The 17,686-nt window shown below is 49.9% G+C and overlaps 1 protein-coding gene across 1 annotated transcript in view; it reads left to right on the top strand.

The window, feature by feature from the left end:
- Nucleotides 1–17,686, top strand: part of SLC25A13 (solute carrier family 25 member 13) — an 82,554-nt gene that overhangs the window by 63,791 nt on the left and 1,077 nt on the right. Inside the window, exons 12-16 of the mRNA XM_074195359.1 lie at nucleotides 1,435–1,487; nucleotides 1,566–1,646; nucleotides 11,913–12,053; nucleotides 16,618–16,756; nucleotides 17,456–17,614. Of these exons, the coding sequence (XP_074051460.1) occupies nucleotides 1,435–1,487; nucleotides 1,566–1,646; nucleotides 11,913–12,053; nucleotides 16,618–16,756; nucleotides 17,456–17,614 (573 nt within the window). The remainder of the gene's footprint in view (nucleotides 1–1,434; nucleotides 1,488–1,565; nucleotides 1,647–11,912; nucleotides 12,054–16,617; nucleotides 16,757–17,455; nucleotides 17,615–17,686) is intronic.

Genomic DNA, 17,686 nt, shown 5'->3' with positions numbered 1-17,686 from the left:
GTGGCTGGTCAAATCATATAAACAAGCCGTTCAAAGGAAAACTACACAGCATTCAAATCACAGGAAGGAATGCTCCAAATCAGCACTGTCAGCTTCAAATGAAAATGGTCTAATAAGCTGTGCATAATGATCCTTGTATAGGGGCTGCAAAATTAACTTTAAAAGCCACGTTCAATTCTCCATTTTTATTGTTTTTATTTATTTTGTGAACTGTTTTCTAAATGCATTTTAATTTGTAAAAGAATGCCCCCCCAGGAGTGTTGGGGGCTGCATATTGACACATCTGCCCCAAATCATTAATAAGATCTGCAAATCAAAAAGCCCTAAGGTTTTTAACCTTAAAACCTGTTAATTGACAGTGATGACAGAAGATTACAGGAATCTATGTTGGAGAGTTGTGGAAAGAAAGGCACTTTGGTACATAGTTGGTGGAGTGGTGAAGTGGTACTACCATTTTGGAATTGTGCAAGTAAAGTAACTAAAATATCTATACTCTGACACTGGGCTTGAGGTTTACTCAAGGAGGCCACTGAGAAAAAAGATAGTCCCCCTGTACACCAGAAGAGTTAGTCATATTTTTTTTTAAATAGTAAAGAATTGGAAACAAATGGATGCCCATTGATTGCTAAACCAGTGGTGGCACCTAAATGAAATGGAATGTTGCTGTGCCCTAAGAAATGGTCTATGTGATGGCTTCAGAGAAGGATGAAAACATTTATAGCACTGGAGCAGAGCCACAAAAACAGTGTGAAAAACAGGGACCACAACAGTGTAAATGGAAACATTGAGAATGGACCAGAAATCGATAATGTTAATGAAAAAGGGATGGGAGAAGCTGTTCCTGACTGCCTCCTTGCCAAGGGATAATGGGGATCCATGGATGTTTCCCACTACACAGCTAGACTTTTTCCACAAACTGATTTTTTTCCTTTGATTTTTTTCAAGTTTTCTTTAATGAAGTACTATTTTTTTATTTGGAAAACAGGGATTGCTGTCTTCCCAAATGAAGGAAAAGGAGAGCAGGGAAAGCTGTGATGATGCCAAAAACCAAAGCTAGTCGTCAAAGCTCATCATTTTTACAAAGGAGAATTTTCTTTCTTTTTGTAGTTGGTGCAAGGTTCTGCCTTGCCATTCATATACAAATATGTGTTTAATTATAAATAACTTATTACTTATGTGGATATATATGCACAGCCACACACAGCCAGCACGCTAAGACCTGGGGTCTCTGCAGTCCACAGAAGCCAGTTTAGATTCTGCTTTGTTTGGAGAGATGACAGAAGGGCAAGCCATTCTCAGTTGGTTTATTATCTTTTAGCTCCAGTGTGAGGGGCCTGGGGCCTGTTTCAGGAAAGAGGAGGGAGGGTAGCAAGTGTCTGGCCCTGGGGCACGCTTCCTTCTTTTCTGACTGTGCCCATGCTCTCTGGCCCTCAGGTCTGTTGCCGCAGTTATTGGGGGTTGCCCCGGAGAAGGCCATCAAGCTCACAGTGAGTGTGCGGGGTGCTGGTGGGTTCACTGTGGGATGCTGCCGGGACACACCTCTAAGTTTCTGTCTTGCCTTTCAGGTCAATGATTTTGTCCGCGACAAGTTCCAATGCAAAGATGGCTCCATTCCCCTGGCAGCGGAGATCCTTGCTGGCGGCTGTGTAAGTACCTCATCGCTCACGCTGTGGTGGATCCTCCTCCCCTTGTACTCCTGTGGACTAAGGAGCTGTATTTAACCACAGGCCCAGCCCATAGGACAGCGCCAGCCGCTCCTGCTGCGGACGGGTAAGGCCTCTGGCCTTCTTGCCTGCCTGTGTTCTGCCCCTGCTCTCGGCGCCTTAGAAGCGAGCTCCTTCCGCATGTTGTCTTGCTCTGGGCTCCTTCCTGCCTGTTCCCTGGCCCACCTTTACCCTTGCAGGAAGGGACTCCCCTCTCCCTTAAACCCCGGGTGGAGAAACTGGCATGCCCTGACTCACTGCATGCTGGGTCCCCATCTGTGGGCATCGTGACTGTCCATCTCGTTGCTAAGAGAGGACGGTGTCATGCAGAAGCCGGGGTGGCTCCTAGAGGCTTCTGTTCTCATAAGAAAAATGAAATGGCCACTCACATTGGGGCAGAGGTCCTGCCACTGGGGGCAGAGGCTCCTGGGGGTGTGGTTAGGGCAGTGTGCAGGGGACACTCTGTCCCTTATCTGTCTCCCTTCCATCATCGGTCATTTCAACGAGGCAGGAACTCAGCAGATTGAGCTTTCTGTTCTTTTGAGAGGGGTCGGCCCCTGCTTGGCTGCTCACAGCCTTTGATCACTGAACTGGGGAAAAGAGAGACTCCTGAAGCAGCCGCCCTCTCCCCCAGGGTTCTCCTGGGCAGGGCCACTCTCAGGAAGGCAGTTTTCAGAGTACCTATGGTAGGAGTACAAGAGGAGAGCTTCATGATCTTAGTTAGGAGATGCTGTACCACGTTTTGGCCCCACAAACGCCCCAAGGATGATTTTCCTTTCATGAAGGTGTCAGAGGCCGGGCCCCTCTTGCCAGAGCCCCAGCCACCACCCTCAGGGTCTGTGATACCGGCTCTTCATTTCTGGGGTCAATATTTGCTTCAGGTGAACATTTCACAGATTGTGCCATGTCTTGGGGTAGAAAAGCGCTGCCCTTCTCTGTGTGTCTGGCATCAGGGCTGAGAGTCAAGCCCATGTCAGCAGAGGCCTGCCTGGCCTTCTCCTTTGGAGCACCATCTATAAGGGGCCCAGGGAAGGCAGGGGAAGCACCAGGCTATACTCGGCTTCTCCCTGAGGATTTCCTCTGGCAGCTGGGGGATCTGGCCAGGGCCTGCAGGGGAAGGCAGAGATGAAAACGGGGACAAGTTAAGTACTGAGCATCTCCTTCAAAGAGTACCGCAATCTTGCCAGGTATTCTCCCCCATTCTGAGGGGGACAGTTGAGGAAACCAAGGCAGACAGAGGCTATATGTAAGGGGGGGGGTGATTCTTGCTTTAGCACCGTCAGGTACTTCTGAGCACTCGGGGAAGCAGATGGCTCCCCATTTTACTATCGAGGCACACGGGGCTGAAGTCACTTGTTCAGGATGAGAGAGTGAATAAGCATCTGAGGCAAGATTCACACTTGGGTTTTCCTGAGTAGACATCTGCAGCATTGCAGAGAAGATGAGTCTCTGTCATTCTCAAGCTGCTAGGGCAGCCCCTGTGCTTAAGGCTGATATGGAAAAGCCTGAGAGCAGCACCTGCCAGCCCTTGATTATCGGAGCTGTCATCTCTCCCTGATAAAACCTAGTTCAAGAAATCAGGGATGTCAGAATTGAAGCCCCCAATTCTCATGCAGTTTGCACTTCAGACAGGCCATCGTCCAAGGAAGACCTTGAAAGCCTTCCTCATGTGGTCCGGTGGTCCCTTGGCTCCTCATTACCCCTTAGATTTAACAGTGCTGGTGTTGGAGGCATGGGAGAGACACAGCCACAGAGTATGACTGGCCTGACCCATCTGCTTGAAGCACACCCCCCTTTAAAACTCTAAGGGACTGTCCACTGTCCTGTTGTTTCTTCTTGAATTTCCTCCAAACTATGTCCTTTGACTTAGAAACTTCTTGAGATTTGGAACTGAATCAGAATAAATTGTGGGATGGGGGGAAATCTGCCCATTGACCTGCAGGCTTTGGTGGGGGGAGGAATGACACGGAGGCCTCTGCCCCCAAGAGTCTGCCTGCAGAGCCCACACAGACCACTCTGAATTACATAAAAGGAGAAGTCTTTAGGCTGAGCTCATTATGGTGAATTTCTATGAAGTCTTTGCTCCTGTGACATGGAAAATTACTGGGATTTATAATGGGTGATAACAAGACTTTAGGAAATTAAATTCCTTCTTGGTTAAATTTTAGAGTTGATGAAGGCTTGTTGTGTTCTTAAGTCTTTATAAGCAAGTGGTAGCTTAATGAGACCCTGACTTTAGGGCCTACCGCCGCCATCTTCCACCAATGTAGCCTGGCACTGTTTTGCAGTGCTCTGGTTGATGGCCATCAAGGGAGTCCTGCAGCCTCACCCTGAGCAGGGTCTCCTTCTCCAGAGTTGATGGAGAGCTCCCTACCTTCCCTCTAGGTAGTGCTTAAAGGCAATAGAGATGCTGGAGCCTCCAGTTCCTTAGGGGTGAAGGTGGAAGACCCCCCCCCCCCAGTCTTCCCACTGTCTCCATGCTTTCAAATGACTTGTCCTCCTCAGCCATCTCTTGTGCCAAGTCCTGAAGAAGCCAAGAGGGAGGCCCCAGCTCCTTTTAGTTCCCACCTTGTGGACTAAGAATCTAACCCTGACCAAGCAAAGTTCTGTAGGGACCATGATGTTCTCTGCCAGGCTAATGTGATGAAGCTCCTCCTTTTCTCACAGAGAGAGCTTTTGTGCCCCTCTTGTTCCTCCGAAGCTCAGTTTAGCCAGAGACAGCAGGCCTCTCGTTGGTGCCCCTGGGAGCCAGCATTTCAGGGTACCTAGAGTGACTGGGTCCAGCTTGGAGCTAAGTTTGGGTGATGTCTTGAGAGATTTCAAGAGCTTCTCAGAATTGCCACCTTCCAGATCCACCAGTGTTTTGCAGACTCTAGGAACTGGTCTCTTCTCCTTATCTGCTCTAGCAGTGACTGACATGAAGCAGGCCCCACTTCAGACGTGGAATCCTTGGGGCAGAGACACTCCCCAGATCTTATCCATGTGGGAAGAAGCTCAACTGGGCTGGGCCCTTTACCCCTGAGCCTGAGAAGAAACAAGAAGGTTCCAGCCTGCCAACTCAGAGCTTGATGCAGGTGCTGCATAGAGTACACTGGAGTAGGTTTAACGTTTTCTGTTTCTCTTCAAAAAAGGGATCAGAATCTAGATGGACTTTTGCAGTTTGATGTTGAAAAGAACCCATTTCATAAAAATGGAACTCGAGTTCCAGACTAATGGGAGTGACTTGACTATGCATATAGGGATCTGTGTATGTCTACCATCCTAGGGGTGGCTCTGGGCTGCCCTGAGGTCTCTGGACCTTTTCCTTGTCCCAGAACATCTTTGTCCTTTCTTCCTCACTGTCTTGAGAAGGGACAGGGTTATTCTAACCTTCTAGTTGTTGAGTTAACCCACAAGGGATTGATTAGGATGGAAATAGGAAGAAGAATGAGGTCCCATGTTTCTCACAGTTCAAATACCCTGAGACATGGAACGGTCTGTAAGTCATTAAGTGATACCAAGCGCACAGAATCAGAACGTTAACAGATTTGACAGGTCTCTCACTTAATTGCTTTTCTAACGTCAGTCAAGCCGGCTCCACTTTGGTTTCTTGGCCAGATTTGTGAAGAGAGAAGGGATGGCAGGAGTGTGTGGACTGTCAGTGAGATGTGACCAGTGTTACTCAATGGGGAAACGAGAGAGAGGAGATTTGGGTCGTAGCACCCATGAGGTCCTGCAGTGGTGGCAGATTCTGGTCTCCTAAAGCTGGGGTGTGGCTTCCTCCTTCAACCACTGCAGTTAATCACCTTCCCCAAGGGCACAAAGACCTTGGGGTTTCCTCAGATTTGACCTGATGATCAGTGATTCATCTTCCTCCTTGCTCTGTGGGGTGGACTTTGGGCCAGCTTCAGCCCCTATGGGTTCTGTGGGTCAAGCATGCCATTGGACAGGTGGTCTTGACAGGTGGACAGGTGGCCATAACATCTTCCCCACCTTCTTAGAAGAAGAAGATTGGCCAGACTTTGAATGTTACAGGTCAACCATGCAACCAGGCCCAACCAGGTCCCTGTTCTCTGGCCATCATTGTCCTCAGAGGGGAGCTTTAGCTTGCTTGGAACCAGGTTCCACATGTTTCACTTGCCACATCCCTCTGGTGGGGGGTCTTCTCCCATTGGAATCTGTGCCTGTTGATGGGCAAAGGGCTGTCTTCCTGGCACAGACTGTGTCTTTGTCATTATCATCATCGGTCAGACTTGAGCCCAAAGGTAAAATTTCATATTTTATCTGGAGTTATGTTATAATTTGTAAAATAATCATGGATTAGGATTTTGTTTGAAAAATTAGTCATATTCCATAACTTTATATTCATCTATTTTTGATATGTGCAAGGACACATTTCAGAATGTCAGTGTGCAATTAGATATTCTTAGCACACGTCACTTAGGAAAGCACTTTAAATCTGAGTACATTCAATTGAGCATAATTAAAATATCAAGATCCATATTCTTCATATACATTTGCCACTTAATTTTTTAAGTAGCTTGAAGTATCTGCCGTGTGAATCCAGAATGAAATGGTGTGATTGCGTTACTGTCATATTGAACACATTGACTTTCTAACAGAATGAGACCTCCCCCACCCCGTCACCATAAGCTTCCAGGCATGTAGAGAGTGGTCCAGAGCTAATGGTGGCTTTGTTTCCAAGACAGGCTCTTGGACGCCTTGTCCAAAGGCCTGCCTCTGGCCAGATGTGTAAAAAAGGCTCTTATTTCCAGGGGAGAAAAAAAAGTCTATTTGTGACTGGCTGCTGGAGGGATGGTTAGGGGAATGTGCTGACACTCCCAGCTCCTGAGTCTGGCCCCCTAGAGAACTTCATCAAGGAAGTCTGTGCTGACCAGGAAGCAGGCAGTCCTCCCAGAAAAAAACACTATCCCGGTCTCTGAGGGCTGGAAGGGGCCTCAGCAGACCCTGAGGGATCGAGACTCCCTACCATGGCAGTCCCCCTTTATTGAGCCTGCTGCCTTAATTGGACATTTTCTTAGAAATTTTTAAATTGGAGCTTGTCTTCATTCATTACTTACCTTGAACTCCTACTTGAATTTATTAAATAATATTTACTAAATCAACTGGAAAAAGCTCTTTCCCAGTAGTATCTACTTAGAACTTTATATTAAATCCTTCATTGATTAAATACTGAATAGATAACATTAGCTAAGAAAACAAAGACAATCTTATTTATAATAGTCCAGCTATGAGAAAGAAAATTGCTCAAATCACCTCAGATCATTTCTATAACGACAAGTCAGTTTTCTTCAATTTCCAGTTCATTCTGGAACTGTCTTCATAAATTTCCCTTCCTCCCCCAAAGTAAGAGAAAATAAGTTACTTTGGTCTCTTCTTCAGCCATGCCAAAGAACAGTCTCTGCAGAATTCATAGAATTCTTGATAATTTTGTCATAAAGTAATCCCTGAGAGAGGTCAAACAAGCATGAAATTTCTCCTCATTGTCTTTCTTTTGCTTTTTTCCAGATCCTAGGCATAGAGTAAAGCTTGCCCACATTACATTTGACTCTTAAAGGTACAGCTCAGTCACAGTCTCCTTTCCAGTCAGACCATATCTCGGGTGGGTCTCCTTCCACCTCCCAAGGCAGCCCATTCCACTTGATGAAAGTTGATGGTTCAGAAACTTTCCTCAGCCTCAAGGCTCCCAACTCTCCCCTTTGGTCATTCAGTCATTTTAGTCATGTCTGACTCTTCACCATCCCATTTGGGGTTTTCTCAGCAGATACTAGAAATGATTTGTCATTTCCTTCTCCAGCTCATTTTAATGATGAGAAAATGGAGGCCAACGGTGTTAAGTGACTTGCCCAGGGTCACAGCTACTAAGCATCTGAGGCCAGATGTGACTCCAGGGTCCTCTTGACTCCAGGGCTGTCACGCTATCCACTGTGCCATTTAACAACCCCCCTTGCCCCCCACATTGTTCCTGGTTCTGACTTTGGGACTAAACAGGAGAAACCTAATCCCAGGTCAAATTAATAGGCATTTATGAAGCTCCTACTGCACTTTCCTTTTGTCTCCCTGTCGAGTGCATGAGCCAACAGCTGTGCTCCCAGAGTTGCTTCTCCAGCAGCACATCCCCAGCTCCTTTAGCTTATCCTCCTTGAGTGTGGTCTCGGCACTGGTCACCCTCATGGCAGAGCAGATGGTTTTCCTGGGCTTGTCCTTGTCCTTATAGAAAGGGTCAGTGCAGTGCTATAATCTCTTCAGGACACTCTGCCTTTCCTAGTGCATGCTAAAATCAAATAAATGGGTCACCTGATGCACTGTTGTTTCAACACCACCTTTTTGGTCCTGCCATACCCCTCCACCATTTTTGTCCTCCTGAACTTTCTTTCTTGTTTGAGCCCATGGGTAGAATGTGACATTTCTCTGCAGAACAGTAGTGTGATGATTATGGATTGAACCCTGAGCTTAGTATCCCAAGGACCTGAGTTCATCACCCATCTCAGACGCCCCTCAACTTCCTCATTGGCTCAGCTGGACTTGAGGATCCTCCTTGCACCAAAACTGCTGTCCTCTAACTTCAGGTACCCTCATGGGTGCCCTTATCCTTCCTGACTTGGTGTCAGCCCCTCTTGACTTTGCCCTTCAGGGCTTCTTGCCCTTTCAGCCCCATAGGTTCTACCTTAACTGGACCATGAGAAACAATGGCAATTTGAAGAGAAGCATCCAGGTCCTGCTTGGCCAAGAGAATCTGTGAGATCACCTATGTGGCCTGGGCAGGATAAGGGTGGTCAATGGTCTTTGGTTTGAAGTTTAGAGTCAGGTCTGTCAGCGTTGCATAGGTTGACATGACAGTCCCCAAAACAAGGTCCCTGAGACCCATTGCCATTGACCATTTTCCAGACCATAATGATGACTTGAGTTTGTTCTTCAGACTCAAGGAGGACCAAAGTGACATCATTCTGTCTGGCTGATCAGACTAGTATGAGCTCAGCAATCTCTATCACAGGTCAGGCAAAAATAGAAACATTTAGGAGGAAGCTATCTCTCAGCCTGTGATTCTCACCTGTCCTTTGTTTTGCAATTCTGCTTCGTAGAACTCAGCACTTTCTTGGGTGTGAGGATGTCCTGTGTCAGTGCTTCCTATGTTACACAATTGATACTGGTTTCAGATTCTGACTCAGTTGCATAATGTCTGGGACGTTGAACAAGTCACTTGCTGCCTTGGCCTCAGTTTCTCCTTTTGTAAAGAGAGGGGTTTGGATTGAATGAAAAAATATTGATCCTATACAATTTGCCAGATATTATACTAAGCATTAAGAATATAAATGGAGCAAGCAAAATCATTTATGTCCCCCAGCAAGTCTCTCTTTTATCCCCTAAGGAGGAAGATAAGACCCTATCCAGGGGATCTGGGGAAAAAGGAAATGGCATGATCTGGAAGTGACCAGGAATACCCTTCCAGCACCAGACCTCTGATATTGCTCCTCCGATTCATTTGAAGGTTTTCTTTTGTCATCTGGATTCCCAGTCAGTGGAGACAGACCACTGAATGGCCAATGTGATGTGAACCTGGACACTGGCAAAGGTGTTCCTGTGGGAGTCAGAGACCTGGGGTAGGCCCCTTCCAGCTCATTGTACAGCTGACAATGCCTCAAATGAACAGATCGATGAGGAAACATTTCTTGGGTGCATGCTTTCTCTAACTGGGACCTTCACCAAGATTGGCCCTTCCTTCGTGGAACTGAAAGGGGCCATCCATGTATGGAAGACCAGATAAGGACATCTTGGTCTAGGAGGTCCTAGGGATGGTTGGTAGAACAGCAGGGTAGTGTTGAAGAGGGGACTGGGAGCTCAGGATTAGGAGAACACTGCTTCCCACAGCAGGAAAAGATGCCCACAGAGGTGATCCCTGTATGCAAATATGAGAGAGATGATCACAGATATAGAGTCTAGACTTGAAACTCCCTGGAGTGGCTATTTTCTCTCCAGTAGAAACCCTAGAAATTAGGGGTTGAGCCATGAGAATGGCATCCTTTGGAAAATGAGAGCTCTCAGGATACTTTTGTGGTGCCCTATTGACAGAGTTCACCATTTCAGGGGCATGTTGAAAGGCTAAAAGGAAACAGAAGAGTGTCCTCAGACCTCAGTCTTAGCATCCCAAGGATCTTTGGGAAGGGATGCCATTGGACCTGATATCCTGGGGTCTCTCTGGGCTAGATGATTCTCAATCTGGGATGAATGGCTTAAAACAGGTCTAATATTCCTGAAATTTAGAGCACCCTGACTTGGGTTAGTAGAAGACAAATATTTTGCCCTGCATAGTTTCACTTTGGTGTTTATAAAGAGCTGAGGAGAGTGTGGTAGAAATATCAGTGAATTACCATAGCCAAGGAGTGTTTTTTGATGAAACAGTCATATATGCACATGTGCCTCCTGCTGTCAAGTCCTATGGACATCCACATGGCCTCTCAACAGGATCAGCAGGACTTTCATGGAGGATGTATAGAGCCATTGAGTTTGGGGAGATCAAATATACTCTTTTGGCTTGTTGTGGAGACATCTACAACCTCCACTTCTCACTCCCGAGTCCATTGCAGTCTGTTAGGGGATGCGTCAGATCAAGGCTCTGGGCATCAAGTCCATGGTCTCATCCATGGAAGCTTCTGGACACCAAAACCTTCTAAAAAGTCCCAGTTGGGATTCACATTATATCAATGCAGATTTGCTTAAGGGCTCCCTCTTGCCCTTCCCCCTGTCCTGGCATGGTAATTGCCCTCAAAGACAACACCACAACATTTAGATTTGATAAATTCTTTTCCCAAGGAAGGAGGAGCTGGGACACCTCATCACAGAACCCCTCCTTGGTCCACCTCCACTTTACAGTCCCCCCCCCCCCCCCCGGCTCAGGCCCCTCAGCTTCCTCGTCTGCTCTCCACAACTCTCTTCCCTAGTCAGACATCTGTGCCTGTTCTCTCCAGAATCTTCCTTGCCTCCTTCTTTGACCTTGCTTAACGTTTCCACCCTTTACTCTTTTCAAATTTCTACTTCCTTCCTTGAAAATCAAATTGTCCTTCTTCCTGGCCCTTACATCAAGGTTCTTGGTAGAACCCTGGATCCTTTGTTCTTTTTTTAATTATCTAGGTTCAGGCTCTTCTGTTTTTCAGGGTGGCAGCTCTTAAGGCTTGTGTGGGTCAGATGATGACCCATCCAGATTTAGTCCTGGATGCTTCTGGGGATTTTATTCTGTTTTGTTCTTTGAGCAGAAAACTATTTTAGCTATGAAATTCATGGGAGTTTTGGGGATATTTTTCAGGAGGTGATCACTGGATTCTTTCTGTTTTCTTCTTTGCCCTCTGGTCCCAAGATCTGGACAATTTTATAAATGAATTTTGGGCAGGTTACATGACCCTGTTTACCTCTGTGTCCTCGTCTGTAAAATTGACTAAAGGAAGAATTGGCAGATCTCTCTAGTCTTTGTCCAGAAATTCTCAAAGAGGGTCTCCAAGGGTCAGGGACTGCTGCACAGCTGACTGGGGTGTAAGTAGAGAAGTTGAACAGTGCTTGCTGTTAGGAGGGCTCAGGGCTTGGGGTAGCAAGCACAGAAGCAGTCCATTATTTGGGGGAGGTTCAGGCTCTTTTGGGTCACAAATTTCTAGGTCAGTCATTTGGGGGTGGGAGAGGCCTCCATTGTCCTCTATTTCTTTCAGCCTTTTCTACTTGGATGAAGATTTCTTGTTATTCCATGCATCATTCATTGAGTCCACTGTTTGACTGAGGCTTTGTGCTTAAGGGCCAGTTCTCTTCATTTTCCCCCTACTCATGCTCCCCCCACCCCAACTTTGAACGGCCCATCTTCCTCTCCTGGGGCCTGAGTTCAACTACTGGCCCCTACATGTCTTCACTGTATGGCCCACTGCAGCCTGGCCTGGATGCCCTCCACATTCCGAGCCATGGCCTGGCCTCCTCTCCTGTGGTCAGCCCACCGGACTTCCAGGGCAGCAACAGGGGGCTGACCATGCTGGGGAGGGATGGCCCTGGAGGGGGGGAAGCTCCTCCCAGTCCCCCCACCCCTGAGTTTCTTCAGCTACGTCTCCAGGTCTGTCCGAGGGTTCTTGTGGGGGGGTTCTCCACGCCTCTCTGTGGACGCCCCCTCCCTAAGGGGCCGGGAGGGGGCAAGGCTTGGGGGACTCTTTCCTCAAGGCTCACCTCTTTCACTTTCAGGCTGGAGGCTCGCAGGTGATTTTCACAAACCCCCTGGAGATCGTCAAGATCCGACTACAAGTGGCCGGAGAGATAACCACTGGCCCGCGGGTCAGTGCGCTGACTGTGCTCCGCGACCTGGGCCTCTTCGGAATCTACAAGGTAACCTCCCTCGGGGGCTGTGGGGCCTGGGCCTGTGGGGGCTGGCCCTGTGTGGAGGGGTGCCAGAGCTGGGGGGGATGGCAGCAGGGAACAACCCCCCCCACCCTGGCACTTAGAGAAGCTCAGCCACTCTCCTGTGCCCCCAACACTCCTTGTTCTTGTTGCTGCTATTGTCTTCTTGGCAGAGATGAGGAAGCTGAGGCCAGCAGGGCACAGTGCCCTGCCCAACCGTGGGGCCGGGGTGCTGCCTCATTTCTGACCCCCATCTTTGTGACCTTGGTTGCCTTTTGCTTCTGTCGTTTCTCCAGAGCTCCCATCTTTCTTTTATTCTAAGTCCTTTCTCTCTACAGAGGGCTCCTGTTCTGCCAGCCCTCTGCCTTCTGGAATGTTCCAGGCTCTGCCCCTTCTGAGTGGGTTGCTACTCCCAGGGGTTGCACCAGGGCTTCGGCTGCTTGAGTTCTTTTTAGCTTCTTAAATAGTTTCATCTACCTAGAAGCTCTGGATCCAGATTGCAATGTTCTTGAGTATCTATTTTTTTTTAGGGAGTCAAGACTGTTGATTCTTGCTGTATTCACTTTATCTTCTGGACAGTGTGAGGATTTCTTGGAATATTAAATAAGAGATTCTTTAAACTTCCTTTTTTGTGTGTGTTCAGCCCTCCTACTTCCACTGTTTCTTCTTATCGTGGGTAATGAATCACTGTTTTTGGTCCATCCTAATTTTTAAAGATTGTATTCCTTGGATGACATTGTGTCAAGCAGTTACTTCCTCTTTGTCCTGACAAGACGCATTCTTTGGACCTGGCTCTCACTCCGCTTCCAGTTGCTCCCTTTGCTGCTCTCGTTAAATAGAGAAAGTCTTATTTTTTTCTTTGTCTTGCTAGGTGAACTCGGTCCCAAACTGCACTCTCTTCTGGGACTTGGCCAGTAGCTGTTTTAGTCATTCCCTCTTTCTAGTCATCCCCAAGGCTAGTGTGAGATCCTCTGTTTGCTGGCTATTTTTCCCAGACTCTTCCCTGGCTTTGGACTTCGTAGTAGAGCCAGTCAACTGGGGCTGTTCACCGGTGATTTTGGGGAACCTCCTCCAGGGTCCCATCTGCTCCTTGCCTTCCTGCTCTGTGCTCTCCAAGTTCCTGACCCAGCTTTGGGCTGAGCAGTGCCAGCCAGCTGCAGAGCTTGGTCAGCCTAGGGGGACATTCTGGCCTTCCTCCTCTCCCCCTAGTCTGTCACATGAGGGCCCCCATGCTCTGTCTACCCCAACCCCCTTTCCCTACTGTCCCAGAGCTGCCTGAGCCCCAGATTTTTCAAAGCAAAGGCCCTGACCAAGCTTGTTCTCAGACCCTGGGGCCCGGGGTCTCTGCTCCACCCACTCTGGGTGACTGCACACTTCACTTCTACCTCCCCTTGCTCTTCTGCCATTCATCCCCCAATAGCCGTGCCCTCTCATTGCTTCTAGCTTCTTCTCCCTCAGTCCCACCTTGAGTCTCTCCCCACAGATGGGGTCCTCCTCCAGTACCCTCCATTTTTAAAAAAGGATCCACAACCTCCTGGGGCTCCAGCCCCATCTTTATGCTGTCTCTTCTCCCCTCAATCTTTTGTTGCTCCTCAAAGGTGGTCCTTCTCCTCTTGGACATCTGGATCCTTCCCCTGAAGCCCTCCAGGGCTTGAGGAGAGGAAAGAGTAAAGCCTTGTCCTTCCTCATGCCTCTGGGCAGCAGCTCCCTGCAGTCTTTGGAGTCACTTCCCTGGGGGTCACCACCCGTTTTTTTCCCCTCTGGACACTAGTTTATCAAGGACCATCCTGCCCACGTGGAGTAGCCTTACAAAAATGGGCAGAGCCAGGGCAGAGTGGGCCAGCAACCCCACTGCCTCTTGCATCCTGGTGCCACCTCACCTTCCCCAAGTATGGGGAGAAATAAGTTTTGGGGACTCTATCATTACCCCTAAAATCCTGGCATGCTTCTGTTCTGTGGACCCTTGGACCCTTCCCAGGGTGTTTTGAGGGTCACTGTGGCACCACTGGGTGACTTTCTTTTCCTAAAATAAAGACTAAATCTTTGCCCAGGGAGTGATTGGACTGTTGGTTTTCATCCATTTTGAAATCCTAAGAAATGCTGATGGCCTTCCTGTCCCCTGCCCAGTGTTGGGCCTCGTTGGGCCTCCCTTCATTGTCTCCCATTAGCCTGGGTTTGAAGCTCGCCTTTGTCACCTCCCATAGTTGGGTGTCTGACTCATGGGAGGGTGGTTCTCAGGGCCTAGACGGCAGAGGCTGAGCCTGCCAACGTGGAGAGGCGGCTGAGCCCAGGAGAGGGAAGGGAGCCGGCCTTCAGGCCTCCAGCCCAGCCCTTGGCTTGTGTCTGGCCTCAGTTCTCCTCCCCTCACGCCTGCGGTGGCGGGGATGTGAGGGCCCACAGTGCAAAAGGAGTCTGGGAATGAGGTGGAGGCCGAGCTAGATGGGCCAGCCTCTGCTGCTGTCATCTTTCAGAGGAAGGGACCTGGGGGAGCCCCCTTCCCCAGCCCTGGAGCCAAGGGTTAATCACGTGGAAAAGCCAGAAGAATGTTCAGGGATCAAAGGGTGACTTGCTGCCTATTGTCTGGAGCTCTGGGATCCAAATAACAATTATCCGCGCCCAATAAATCCTCCACCTGGAAGGTGGGTAACAAGGGGCCGGCCCAGAAGCCCTTCAATCACCTGGGCAGACAAGGTGCGCCACTGTGGGCTTGAATGTGTCCAGGTCCCGCGCTGGCATCTTTCCCCAGCTAGACAATGTGCATTCACTGCAGGAGGCCAGGCTAAGCCTGCGTCTCCCAGACCGGCTGGCTCCTTGTGCCGGCCGACACAGAGGTGCCTTTGTCAGGCTAATTACCCTGCTCTTGCCGGGAAGGCGTGGGTTTGTCTGCAGACTCTTCTCAGGTGAGACCCGGGCAGGACAGACAGACAGAGAGATGGGGGAGAGAGGCAGGGAAGCCCCTTGGGGGATTGTTTGCCAGAGGGTGGGAGGCCTCCCCAGTCCACTAGGCTTGGGTGTAGACCAGTGAAATGAGGCCCACCCTTGGGGGGATGGTGGAGCGAAGCCAGAGCCACCTCTCTGGCCTTGTTTACAGAGAGGTCAGCCCTGGACAGGTCAGGCCCTTGGCAGCTGAGCCCTTGGGCAGGTATTCCCAAGTTAGCATTCATGTCCCTGGAGAAGGGAGCACAGTGAGAACGTGATCCTTGCTGGCTTCCAGGGGGGACTTGCATAAGGGGAAGCGATTTCTCTCAGAAATGGCACAAGAAAATGGCAGCCGGGCAAAGGTGCGGGCTAGCTGATGCTGCTGTCCTTATCCTTGGCTGAGCCAGCCGCAGCTTAAGATGGTGACCTCAGGTTTCTACCATGACCCAGTGCATGGCATCCCTTGGGCATGTTGGGAGAGCAGAGCAGCTCACCTGGGTGACCTTGGGTCCTCTGCGCCAGTGGTCCCAGGCCCAGGTGCATGCACGGCCTCTTCCCCTTCTGGTCAGGCTGGGACAGGGCCGGCTGCTCTTGGGGGCTCTGGCAGAGGGACACATGTCTGGGTCTGAGACTTTAGTGCCAGGTCTCTTAAGGCCTGGTTTACTTCCAGGTGCACCCCAGGAAAGATAAGACCTAGATCAGTCGGGGTGGGGGCTGTCTGGTGAATCTCAGAAGTAAAGACTGGAGCATCTGTGAGAAAGAGGGGAGAGGAGTAGCCAGGTGGCACAGTGGATAGAGCACTGGCCCTGGAGTCAGGAGGACCTGAGTTCAAATCTGGCCTCAGACACTTAAATCATTGCTCAGCTGTGTGACCTTGGACAAGTCACTTAACCCCATTGTCTTGCAAAAAAGGGGGAGGGGGGTGCTCTGTGAGTGCCATTCATCATGGTGGATGGGTGCATCCTGGCAGCTCCACCTTCCTGTGGGAATGTGAGGACCTGTTAGTTGGCCTTGGTTTTGTCTCTGGCCTGCTCCCTAAAGTCACTGTGCCCTTCTCCCCACTGGTGGAATTGGCAGCTCTTGAGATAACCCTCTCACTGAACTTGTGGGTGGTCTTTTTCTCCAGGACAGTGAGGGGGGTACACATTTAGTTCAGAAGCCCCCTTAGCATGGGGTGCTATTGGAAACCAAGGAAGACTTGACCCTGACCCTTCACCTGAGAGACTTCACCTGAGCAGCCCCAACATCTCTCACACCCAGTGCTGTTGGACCATTGGGCTCCATCTTTACCCCTCTGTGTTATCATTTGGTGGCTCCAGGTTTATAGATTGATGGATCGAGATGCCCACTACCAGCCTTCTCCATCTGGGTTTTAATTCCGTCCCAGATGACCCATCCATGTGTCCACAGAATGGGACCTTGCCATGCTTCCCTCCCCTCTAGCATGGTGGTCAGGACTGACTGGGGCATGCTTGGGGACCTGCCCCCTCTGGGCCGGAGCTCCTCCTGATGCTGGTGTCTGCCAGGCTCTTGGGGGCCCTCGCCCTTTCTTCCTTGTGTGGCACCCAGCCACCTCCCCTTCTCCTTCCTGCATCCTCGCCCACTCTCTCACACTTCCTCTTCCACTTTGCAGGGCGCCAAAGCATGCTTTCTGCGGGACATCCCCTTCTCTGCCATTTACTTTCCCTGCTATGCACATGTGAAGGCATCCTTCGCTCAGGAGGACGGGCATGTCAGCCCTGGCAGCCTTCTCCTGGCGGGGGCCATTGCTGGTAAGTGTCAGGGCTGCCAGGCAGGCCCTGGGCCCACAACCACCCTTCCTGTAGAAGTTGCCTTGTTGGCTCTTCCACGTTGGAATAAAGCAGTTCCTCCAAGGGTTTGTAGGGTGAGCATCTGTCAGAGGGATGAGCGTGCAGTGGAAGCCAGGCTGTCCGTGTCTCAGGTCCCTGCCTCTGGCCAGCCTGGAGCCAGTCCCTCAGGGAGATGGTGGCCACTGTCCCTTCACCTCCCACCAAGGACTTGGGGTTAGTGCCTGTCCCTGGCACAAAGAAATGTGGCTTCTCCTTGTAGAAGAGAGCGGAGGCGGCCTCTGGGACAGTTCAGAAAGGGCAGGTGGTGGAGCAGTGAGGTGGATAAAGCACTAGTCCCGGAGTCAGGCGGTCTTGAGTTCAGATGTGACCTCAGACACTATAATTGCATAGCTGTGGGACCTTGAGCAAGTCACTTAGCCCCATTGCCTTAAATAAATAAAATTAGAATAAAAAAAGGAAAAAAGTTAAAAAAAAAAAAAGGAAGGGGTAAGCAAGCTTCGCCTCTCAAAATGTGACAATTGGTCCACTTCAGCCTAGGCAGGGAGGTGGAGGGAGGTCCTGATGAGGGCGGGCGCACCTGTGCCCACATGCACTGGGGTGGGGAGGAAAGATTGGTATCTGGCAGTCAGTGTCTCCCATGGATGGCTCGTGCTCCTGCAGGTATGCCGGCCGCGTCGTTGGTGACCCCCGCTGACGTGATCAAGACCAGATTGCAGGTGGCAGCTCGGACAGGCCAGACCACCTACAGTGGAGTCATAGACTGCTTCCAGAAGATTCTTCGAGAAGAGGGCCCCAGAGCCTTGTGGAAGGGAACAGGAGGTACAGACAGGGAGTTGGCGGGTGGTCCGTTGAGACCTCAGGGGAAGGGCTCGGAAGCTTCTGGTGTGGCCG

Source organism: Macrotis lagotis, chromosome 7 (assembly GCF_037893015.1).
Source record: "Macrotis lagotis isolate mMagLag1 chromosome 7, bilby.v1.9.chrom.fasta, whole genome shotgun sequence".
In the NCBI taxonomy this organism is placed as follows: domain Eukaryota; kingdom Metazoa; phylum Chordata; class Mammalia; order Peramelemorphia; family Peramelidae; genus Macrotis; species Macrotis lagotis.
Note: the sequence above shows the minus strand (reverse complement) of the source record. Positions and strands in the feature narration are given on the sequence as shown.